The sequence below is a fragment of the Odocoileus virginianus genome, chromosome 1, assembly GCF_023699985.2.
Source record: "Odocoileus virginianus isolate 20LAN1187 ecotype Illinois chromosome 1, Ovbor_1.2, whole genome shotgun sequence".
In the NCBI taxonomy this organism is placed as follows: Eukaryota; Metazoa; Chordata; class Mammalia; order Artiodactyla; family Cervidae; genus Odocoileus; species Odocoileus virginianus.
Window position 1 is genome coordinate 12,188,776 of NC_069674.1, and position 11,063 is coordinate 12,199,838.

Here is an 11,063-nt window from a genome sequence, read left to right on the forward strand (position 1 = left end):
GGCGCGCTGACCAATGGGGCGAGCGAGCGCGCTAGGCGGAAGGGGAAGCGAGGGCCGCCCCGCCCTACGTCGCCATCCGATTGGTCGACGGTTCCCGCGGAAATCACAGCTCCCTCCCCTGCACCGCCCACCTCTCCTCATCCGCGAATTGAGAGAACTCTGTGGAGATGGGTGTGGCCGGACTTTTCAACTTATTGAACTGTTGGGACCGGGGTAGGGAAGACAAGGAAAGCACTGGAAGTCGCTAGACGGGATTCCCCGCGCAAAGAGTGAGAAACGTGGGTCAGCGATGGTTGAGCAGCTCCCTCGGGCTCAAACCTGTGTCACAGCCTCAGCCCGTGATTACGGAGAAGCTGGCGTTCTGTTTGGATATGAGGAAGCTGGTCAGGGAGCCTGGGGTAAAACCCAGCGTCGCAGCGCAGGGGTGAGGCTGAAGCAATTGGAGACAGCACTAAAGTAGCTCCAGTGCTTCATATAATAGATGATTTATGAGAGATCCTTAGATATTCGACTTCCTTGGTGGCTCAGTCGGTAAAAGCGTCTGCCTACAATGCTGGAGACCTGGGTTCGATCCCTGGGTCAGGAAGATCCCCTGGAGAAGGAAATGTCAACCCACTCCAATACTCTTGCCTGGAAAATCCCATGGACGGAGAAGCCTGGTAGGCTACAATCCATGGGGTCGCAAAGAGTCAGACACGACTGAGCGACTTTCACTTTCTAAGAAGATATTCCACCACCTCTCAACAAGAAGGTCGGGTTGATCATCATATCCACCCATCCTGAAAATCAGAAGTCTCTCCCCCTGGGGCGGTTTAACCCACCACTTCCCCATCAGATGGGGACCCTGCATTGGGAACTGCTCTCCAGCCCTGCTGATAGCTCAGTCGGTAAAGAATCCACCTGAAATGCAGGAGAGCTGGGTTTGACTCCTGGGTCCGGAAGATCCGCTGGAGAAGGGATAGGCTACCCACTCCAGTGTTCTTAGGCTTCCCCTGTGGCTCAGCTGGTAAACAATCCGCTACAGTGTGGGAGACTTGGGTTCAGTCCCTGGGTTGGGAAGATCCCCTGGAGAAGGGAAAGGTTACCCACTTTAGTATTGTGGCCTGGAGAATTCCATGGACTGTATGGTTCATGGGGTCGCAGAGTCTGACACAACTGAGCGACTTTCACTCTCACTCCAGCCCCCCAGCACCACTATGCTGGAATTGCTCCCTTTCTGGAACAGGGGCCATCACAGGTGCAATTCCCTCTGCTCCTCTAGGAGGCTGGTGCACTCCTGGTACACTCAGTTTGTCCTGTCTGCAGACACAAGTGGTCCCCCATTCTGTATACAGGAAGTCCTCCACCCCCTCACCAGCCACTGCCCAAGACAGGACAGAGATGCTTGGGGGAACTGGCTTCTGTTGCCTTGTACTGAAAATACAAACTGAGGTAGATAAACCTAGAGCCTGTTACACAGAGTGAAGTAAATCAGAAAGAGAAAAACAAATACTATCTATTAATGCATGTTTGAGCATGCTAAGTAGTTTCAGTTGTGTCTGACTCTGCGACTCTATGGGTTGTAGCCTGTCAGGCTCCTGTCCATGGGATTCTCCAGGCAAGAATACCAGAGTGGGTTGTCATGCCTTCCTCCAGGGGAATCTTCCCGACCCAGGGATTGAACCTGCATCTCTTGTGTGTCCCTTCATTGGCAGGCAGGTTCTTTACCACTGGTGCCACCTGGGAAGCCCATATTGTATATATATATATATATACACACACACACACACACACACACACATAATCTAGAAAAATGGTACTGATGAACCTATTTGTAGGGCAGGAACAGAGACACAGATGTAGAGAATGAATTTGTGAGCACAGCTGGGGAAGGAGAGGATGGAATGAACTGAGAAAGTAGCACTGAAATATATACATTATCTTGTGTAAAGTAAACAGCTAGTGGGAAGTTGCTGTGTGGTGCTCTGTGACAACCTGGGGGGGTGGGATGGTGGCTCAAGACAGAAGGGATATATCTATGCTTAGGGCCAATTCATGTTGTATGGCAGAAACCAACACAACATTGTTAAGCAATTATCCTCAATTAAACTTAAAAAAAAATCATATACATACTGACCTTACCCCCCTACCTCTTTGGAGCAGTTTCTCAGAACTATTTGAAATGCTATTTCCTGGGCTATATTCTTCATTTTGTTCCAGATAAAACAACTCAAAAAGAAAAAAAGAAAAGACAGAGGCAATGAGATCTGAAGAGCAAAGTTCAAGACTGTGTCATTTACTAGCAGAGTGCTCCTGTGCAAACTATCAATTTTTTTTCTGACCATTAGGGTCCTCGTTTAATAAATGAGGGCAATTACACCTCATTTTTGTGATCTAATAGAGCCAAAACACCTGGAACAGAAGCATCAGAATGTCACTCAGGTATTGTTTCTTTTCTTCTTTCCCTAGATTCTCTGGATCACCTCCTCATCTCACCCTCAGTCTAACTCTGGATATGGGGTAGGTTGCTGAATATTGCCTGAAGACTCAAATGGTGCCACCTGCATCTTTGGGATGGGCCACCTCAAAACCGGGCAGGGCTCACCACAGCCCGACTCCTCTCTGGGTCAAAGCCTGCATGTGTGATGTCCAGGTGGGGACACAGTTCCTGACACACGACAGGCACTGGGAGGCAATGGTCCAAAGAATGAGTGGGTCTGGTGCTGAAAGATGATATATCCTCAGAAAGTCCTTTAGGAGGGTGTCCAGTTGTTTACATAGAAAACATCATCATCAGAGTGACCACAGCTGACTTCATAGGCAGGCGGTGGAGTCAGAGGTTCCAATCTGGGGGGCGTCCACAAGGTCTGCAGATCAGGAACAGTGGACACAGTCCGTGACCACCGAAGCCGCAGGCTGATTGGAGGTCTTCTAGGACTTGCTGAGGTCACAGACCCCTCTGAGCCCACTCGCCTGTCCAGTCTGGCTCTCCTGGGCTCCTCTGGATGGTTAGGCTGTCCCTCCTCAAGTCCTGGGGGGATTACAGTGCTGCTGTAAGAGGGTGGTAGGTCCAGCTCTTGGGGGTGGGACTGCGACTCCATCACTGTGGCTTCACCATAGGTTGGCACCTCAAAGGCTTCATTGTCCCTGAGTGAGGGGGGAGAAATAAGGCCATTAGTGGCTTCTGAAAGGCGCCTTTTTCCCTTTTCTGTCTTCTACCAGGAAAAGACCCCTCCACTCCCTGCTACCAGTGACTGGGGAAAGCAGAGTCTGTATGCCAGAAGCACAAAGGGAGAATGGGTCCACGTGTACTCTTCCAGTCCTGTCCACCCCTCAACTCACCGTGCATTGCTGGAGGCCCCTGGGCTCTCGGTCTGCCCTGATCGAGACCCCCATTCCAAAACACAGGCCAGGAGGCAGACCAACAAAAAGAAGCCACCCAAGCTGAGAAAGAAATAAGCCACAGGGGCGATGTCCGGCCGTATCCCCAGCAAAGCCAGCCCCAGGAGGAAGGAGGTGCAGCACAGGAAGAGAAGCGGCTTCTCCAGTTTCCCCCACGGCTGGCCTGGCACCATGGCCCCTCCCCAGGCTCCTGCAAAAAGATGCACAGTTGTTGTGTCCAAACTAGCAGTTGGCATCGCGGCTAGGTCAGATTTCAAAGTAAGCCTATCAGACACCTCTGTCTGGCTTTGTTCTTTCCATCTCAAATCAAAATAAATGGCCCAAAGAAATGATCTGCAGGGTCCCCCCACCCCCCAGCTCTGGAGTTTTCTCTAGGATCACCTAGGAGAATGATCCCAGGGTATCAATATATGTGGAGCAGCCAGGAAACCAGCCCAGGAGTTCTGACTCCCAGCCCCTGTGTGAGGGTATTTGCTGCGCCACGACCCCTAGTTCCTTCATTTTTCTTTCTTCTCTGTGATCTCTCTTCCAGCTCCACATTTCTATGCCTTCCAGCTCCCAGTAGTGGGCAGGCCCTGCCTGGGGCGTCTCCATGCTCCGCGGCATCTCAGGAATCCAGGTGATGGGCAGGCCACGCCCCTTATTTTTGCTGTCTCTAAATCTACCCCCCGCCCCCAGTCCCAAGCCCTCAGTCTGGTCTCAGTCTTACCCTATTGGACCCCCGTTTTCCCATTTCCTCCAGTCAGGGGGAGAAAACTGTACACACAGGATAAAACTACCTGAGAGTCTTACAGACAAGGATCTTGAGCGACGGACCTCAGCCCAGCTAATTCTTAAACTCTCCACGTCCCACGTCTGTCAGGGCCCACCACCCTCTATGGGCCCTAACTCGGTAAACTCAGACTTCAAGTGTCCTGCCTGAAGTTTTTACTGAAGGGACTCCGAGGCTGGTTTGGGAGACTTTTCTTTGCTTCGCAACGCAGCAGTAACTCCCTGGCAGCCTCTCAAGAGTCTCCTGAGCTCTGCACACAAAGGAGTCACAGGTTCTAGAAAGGGGCCAGACGCCCTCCTTAGACCCCAGCCCCAAAGGCATTACCCTCCTGCCCTCTTACCTGCGCTAGGACTTCCTCACCTGTCTCGGCGCACTCGGCAGTGAGTAGGTTGGGGCAGGGGGAGGAGGAGGGAGGAGGAGACGGGGCGGAGCCCACTGGTTCCACCCACTTTTGTGCCCAGATCCCTACATTCCTGCGCAGGCTTCCTCCTTCCCTTTCTGCTCAAGGCTGAACTCCTACTTTTGCCCCACCTGGAATTTTTCTGGCTCTTAATTACTACATCCCCAACCCCCACAGAACCCTAGAGAGAGTACTCCCCAACCTCACCCCCAGTGATCTTTGTACTTTGGATCAGAGTTAAATTCATCTTTCCTTCTCAAGACGCTTGGTATTCCCAGCAGTTTGCATCATGTTTAGGTAATAATGTTTTGTGCCTGGGAGCAAGATGTCAAGCAAGGCCCTGCGGGGCTCCTGGGCACAGAGGTCTTTTTGTACCCCATTTCTTAGAGTCAGAACTCCAGTCTCCAGGACCTCTGAGTTCCAAAGAGCAGAACAGTTGTTAATCAAGGGAGGAACAATCAGGAAACTACCTGAGGCAAGATTAAAGGGACCGGAGAGGCTCAAGGTTAGGAGCCCCAACCGCCTAAGACCCTGCATACAACCTCACCCTTTTGCAGAAGAAAGAAGGCAAGACTGTTACTGCCTAGATCCTTATCACACACCCTTGCCTGACTATGTAACCTCCGCCTACTCACCCCTGAGTGGGGCAGGTTTCTTGAGACCCCGCTGTTTCTTTGTGGCCAGCCACTCTTTCTTTCTCCTCCATAACTGTCTCCATATTTATGTTTGGCATTGGTGCACAGAGAGCCAAGATTTTGGCAACAAGCAGAGCAGAGACCGTGGCTTATTTAATCTCCGTGTATTACATAGTGCTTTGCACACTGTGGGCACTACTGTTGGTACAGAATGATGTGTCCTGCTTACCCTACCAAAGTATCATTTCTATAAATTCCTTGGGTTTTTTTGCAGACCTGTAAGATATGTTCGTTTGTATGCTGCTTTGATTAACTCTTTTTTGTTTTAAATTTTAATGCTATAAATTTTATTGAGGATGAGATAGTACTTTATGTGCTATGTAAAATGTGTGCGTGCTCAGTGGTGTCCGACTCTTTGCGACCGCACGGACTGTAGCCCCCCAGGTTCCTAGAGCATCCATGGGGATTCTCTAGGCAAGAATACTGGAGTGGGTTGCCACTTCCTCCCCCAGGGGGTTTTCCCAACCCAGGGAGCTAAAGGGTGTGTCCTTCATTGCAGGCGGATTCTTTACACTGAGCTGTTGAGGGAGCCCCTATTTTGTTACCAAGTCCAAGCTCACTCTGCTCATGGCACAACAGGCCAGTGAATCCAAAAGAGATGTTGAGGTAAGGAATATGACTTTATTTGGAAAGCTGGCTTACCGAGAAAATGGCAGACTACCTTCCCTAAGTTTCAAAGGGCAGTTTTAAACAGCTTCTAATTAGGAAGTAGAGGAGTGTGGAGACAAAGGAAGAGCAGTCTGGAAACAATAGTTCCATGATAGGCAGAGTCCTGGTTCCTCCTCCGGGGCGTGATAGGCAGAGTCCTGGTTCCTCCTCCGAGGCTATGGTAACAATGTATCTTTGAGTCTTTTTATCAGAGCTAAGGCCCCCACCTAGGTGGAGGATGGTAACTTTAGACAGAGCACAGATGTTTGGCCACATAATGTGAAGAATCAACTCACTGGAAAAGACCCTGATGCTGGGAAGGATTGAAGGCAGGAGGGAAAGGGGACGACAGAGGAGGAGCTGGTTGGATGGCATCACTGACTCGATGAACATGAGTTTGAGCAAGCTCTGGGAGACAGTGAAGGACAGGGAGGCCTGGTGTGCTGCAGTCCATGGGGTCACAAAGAGCTGGACACAACTGAGTGACTGAACAACAACAACAACAAAGATTGAAGACAAAAGGTGAAGGGAGCTGAAGAGGATGAGATAGTTAGATGAGCATCACTGACTCAGTGGGCGTGAATTTAAGGAAACTCGGGGAGATAGTGCTGAAGACCCTGGCTTGCTGCAGTCTGAGAGGGTAACAGGTAGAAAGGCCAGAGATCCTCAAGTAGCAGGAGGAAATAAACTGCAAGTGGCAGACGTTTTTTCCCTTCTCTACACAAAATTTAAAGAGCCTGGTTTCCCTGGTGGCTCAGAGGTTAAAGCGTCTGCCTGCAATGCAGGAAACGTGGGTTTGATCCCTGGGTTGGGAAGGTCCCCTGGAGAAGAAAATGGCAACCCACTCCAGTATTCTTATCTGGAGAATTCCGTGGACAGAGGAGCCTGGTGGGCTACAGTCCACGGGGTCGCAAAGGGTAGGACACAACTGAGCAACTTCACTTTCACTTTCTTTTAATTATGTGTTGATGACATCTGGTTGTGCCTTGAGCTATGCCAATGTGTTTTTCTTATGGAAATGTTTTTTTAAGCTATAGTAATGAAATTATGTATTTGCTTTGGAATCTCCCTTTCTTCAAAATGGTTTCGTCTAAGACTAATTTTCCACCTAAGGCTTCAACAGTATGTGAACCGTGACCTTCCAGATATTCAAACTGGATTTAGAAAAGCCAACAAATTGCCAACATCCGTTGGATCATTGAAAAAGCAAGAGAGTTCCAGAAAAACACCTAGTAGTGTAGTGTCAGTCGCTCAGTCGAGTCTGACTCTTTGCGACCTCACGGACTCTAGCCTGCCAGGCTCCTCTGTCCATGGAATTTGCTTTATTGACTACACCAAAGCCTTTGACTGTGTGGATCACAATAAACTGTGGAAAATTCTTAAAGAGATGGGAATACCAGACCACCTGACCTGCCTCCCGAGAAATCTGTATGCAGGTCAAGAAGTGACAGTTAGAACTGGACATGGAACAACAGACTGGTTCCAAATCAGGAAAGGAGTACATCAAGGCTGTCATCCTGCTTATTTATGCAGAGTACGTCATGAGAAATGCTGGACTGGATGAAGCACAAGCTGGAATCAAGATTGCCGGGAGAAATATCAATAACCTCAGATATGCAGATGACACCACCCTTATGGCAGAAAGTGAAGAAGTAAAGAGCCTCTTGATGAAAGTGAAAGAGGAGAGTGAAAAAGTTGGTTTAAAACTCAACATTCAGAAAACTAAGATCATGGTGTCTGGTCCCATCACTTCATGGCAAATAGATGGGGAAACAGTGGAAAGTGACAGACTTTTTTTTTTGGGGGGGGGGCTCCAAAATCACTGCAAATGGTGACTGCAGCCAAGAAATTAAAAGACACTTGCTCCTTGGAAGAAAAGCTATGACCAACCTAGACAGCATATTAAAAAGCAGAGATATTACTTTGCCAATAAAGGTGCATCTACTCAAAGCTGTCGTTTTTCCAGTAGTCACGTATGGATGTGAGAGTTGGACTATGAAGAAAGCTGAGCGCAGAAGAATTGATGCTTTTTGAACTGTGGTGTTGGAGGAGACTCTCAAGAGTCCCTTGGACTGCAAGGAGATCCAACCAGTCCATCCTAAAGGAAATCAGGCCTGAATATTCATTGGAAGGACTGATACTGAAGCTGAAACTCCAGTGATTTGGCCACCTGATGCGAAGAACTGACTCATTGGAAAAGACCCTGATGCTGGAAAAGATTGAAGGCAGGAGGAGAATGGAACGACAGAGGATGAGATGGTTGGATGGCATCACCGACTCAATGGACATGAGTTTGAGTAAGTTCCGGGAGGTGGTGATGGACAGGGAAGCCTGGCGTGCTGCAGTCCATGAGGTCTCCAAGAATCAGACATGACTGAGTGACTGAACTGGACTGAAGACTAACCTTGTTTTCTTTTCTGAAACCTTGGGCTGATAATGGCTCAAACCAGTGTTCAAGTCAATTGTTGTATGGCCAGGGATGACACACCTTGTGCCATCCTATCTCTAAAATGCATGTTTTGGAGAGGGGCCTGGTGAAACTCCCTCAGCCTTGCGGTGTCTCTCCTATCTGATTAAGAGCTTGATAACAGACATAAAACACCTTGCGAAAAACTAGCAAGGGGGCATTCTTTCTGCCCCCTTCTGATGGCTATGTTAGAAGTTTTCTCTCTCTCTCTTATACTTTAATAAAATTCTGTTACACAGAAAGCTCATGGTCAAGCCTGGTCTCTGGCCCCTGATCAAAATCCTCTCCTCCAGAGGTCATAAATCCCAGCATAGCACATGGCTCACAGCGGCAACCTTACAGTCCATGAGGTTGCAAAGAGGCAGACATGACTTAGTGACTGAACAACAAAGAAATCAAAAGATTAGACAATTGTAATTGTAGGTTTGCAGAAGAGAAATAGCTAAAAGATTGGTAATTAGCTGTAGGGTTTTTCTGGTGGCTCAGTGGTAAAGAATCTGTCTATCAATGCAGGAGACATGGGTTCAATCCCTGAATGGAGAAGATATCCTGGAGAAGGAAGTGGCAACCCACTCCAGTATTCTTGCCTGGAAAATCCCGTGGACAGAGGAGCCTGGAATGCTACAGTCCATGGGGTCACACAGAGTCTGAAACATGTACAGTACAGATTTGTGTACTGATCAACAATGACAACAAAATTCCTGGAGTACCTCCCTGTTACCTCACCACCAACCAATCAGAAGAAAGTCCACACACCCTACAAACTTCACCGCTTATTTTGCCTTTAAAAACTCTTTCCCAAAACCATCAAAAGACCACTGGGTCTTTTGACTATCGGCCACCCACTCTCTTTGCATGGCCCTTATAATAAACCTTTCTCTGTCCCACATTCCCACGTCCCAGTTTGTCTGGCCTCACTGCGGGTCAGGCAAGTGAACCTGTATTGGGCAACACTTCTGCTGTGAGTGTCTCAAGGTGAGTGATTAGTTTCAACCATCTCTGAATCTCTGAAACTAACACGGTTCCTGCCACATGGTAGATGCTCACCAAGCACAGCTGAACGTTCTTGTTAGAAGGCTACCGATCCAGCTGGCCTCACTGCAGACTGGACATCTGAGATCCATTCTTTTCTGTTTTGGATCTGGTGGCAAGTCTGGGTGAGACAGATGCTGGGAGGCGCAGACTGCCTGGAGGAGTACTTTGCTCTGGAGACAAGGTTGGACTCTGTGCCTTCAGAGTGTTGATAGTGGACCAATCAAAGGAGTAGCAGTCCTGGGGCACGGCCAGGGCTATCGCAGCAGAGGATGTGTGGAGTCTGGGGGATGGAGGCGGGGAGAAGAGGAGAACAAGAAGGAGGTTATGGATAAAGAGTGAGTGTGCCTGGGGTTGTGTGTGTGTGTGTAGTGGTGGGGTGTCAGTGTTGATTCTCTGTTCCTGGTTGACAGAGAAGAGAGGGAGGTGATCGATGTAACAGGAAGGCCGTGGTGGTCTAGATGAGCTGTCTCTCTAGGAAGTGGGAATATAGGGTGGGAAGAGACTTGCTTGTTATAGTTGGCTCTCTGTATCCTCAGGTTCGGCATTCAGTCAAATTCATCCCAACTAGTGTAGAAAATATTCAGAAAAGAAATATAGAAGGTTCCAACAAGCAAAACTTGAATTTGTTGAGTACTGGCAACTATTTATATAGCATTTATTAGGTATTATAAGTAATGTAGAGATGATTGAAATTATATAGGAGGATTACCAAGTTATATACACATTACTACATCATTTTATATAAGAGACTTGAGCATCCTCTGACTCAGTGTTTATAGGGTTTCACACCAGTAGGTACTCTATGATATCTAATGAGATGTAAGCTTTTTTTTTTTTTTTAATCTTTTAAAGATTTTATTTATTTATTACTTTTGGCTGTGCCAGGTCTTCGTGCTTGCAGGGGCTTTTCTCTGGTTGTGGCGACTGGGGGCTACTCTCGAGTTGCAGTTCGTGGGCTTCTCATTACGGTGGCTTCTCATTGCAGAGCATGGGCTCTAGGGAGTTTCAGTATTTGCAGCTCTCGGGCTCTAGAGCAAAGGCTCATTAGTTGTGGCTTGAGGGCGTAGTTGCTCTGTGGCATGTGGGATCTTCCCAGACCAGTGATCAAACCTATGTCTCCTGCATTGGCAGGCAGATTCTTTACCACTAAGTTTCCAGGAAGGCCCTGAGATGCGCTTTGAATGAAGGCTTTTCCACACTCATAGCATTTGGGGGTCCTTAACCAGTCCCCTACCAATACTGTTGTTGCTGTTGTTGTTCAGTCACTAAGTCGTGTCTGACTCACTTCATTTTAGTGGAACTAGTTGAAGAACTATAGCACACCAGGCCTCCCTGTCCTTCACCATCTCCTGGAGTTTGCTGAGAGATGACTCTATTTTGTTTCCACTGATTTTCTTAGTATTCAGCTCCTAAGGAGAATGTACAATGGTTGGGATCAGAAGGACTTGGATCCACAGAAGATATGTTAATAGCAGGAAATTGGCCGAGTCATTGGTATTCATGATAAGTAAGAGGACTGGAGTTAAGGACTGAGTTCTGGATTGGAAGGTATGGGAAGGGTTGGCTGACAGGCAAGAGGGCCAAAGGGTGAAGGCCTGAATGTCTGAAGTGTGAAAGGTCAGGCAGTCCTGGAGAGGACTTCTGTGGCCTCGGGCTCTTAGTTGC

General features: G+C 48.4%; 1 protein-coding gene and 1 long non-coding RNA gene across 4 annotated transcripts; one reads left to right on the forward strand and one right to left on the reverse strand.

The window, feature by feature from the left end:
* The first annotated feature begins 104 nt into the window (after positions 1–104).
* Positions 105–6,026, forward strand: LOC110139584 (uncharacterized). 3 transcript variants are annotated; one of them, XR_011485994.1, is made up of 4 exons: positions 105–424; positions 2,449–2,499; positions 3,202–3,639; positions 5,748–6,026. It is a non-coding gene; the product is annotated as an uncharacterized lncRNA (long non-coding RNA). The 3 variants fall into 3 exon arrangements; XR_011485991.1 differs by lacking the exon at positions 5,748–6,026 and having other exon boundaries at positions 3,202–5,461; XR_011485995.1 differs by lacking the exons at positions 105–424; positions 5,748–6,026 and adding an exon at positions 432–659 and having other exon boundaries at positions 3,202–5,461.
* TMEM139 (transmembrane protein 139) lies at positions 2,248–3,554 on the reverse strand. Its single transcript, XM_020897550.2, has 2 exons — positions 3,322–3,554; positions 2,248–3,126 (listed from the first exon to the last, which is right to left on the reverse strand). Exons 1-2 carry the CDS (start codon positions 3,552–3,554, stop codon positions 2,733–2,735), a joined length of 627 nt encoding a protein of 208 aa, XP_020753209.2. The 3' UTR covers positions 2,248–2,732.
* Positions 6,027–11,063: the final 5,037 nt, after the last annotated feature.

Excerpts from the sequence above, each read along its gene's own strand:
- TMEM139 (XM_020897550.2), bottom strand. The coding sequence starts at position 3,554 with ATGGTGCCAGGCCAGCCGTGGGGGAAACTGGAGAAGCCGCTTCTCTTC. Across the intron at positions 3,127-3,321 it reads GGGGCCTCCAGCAATGCACG|GGACAATGAAGCCTTTGAGG; the intron begins GTGAGTTGAGGG and ends CCCCTCACTCAG.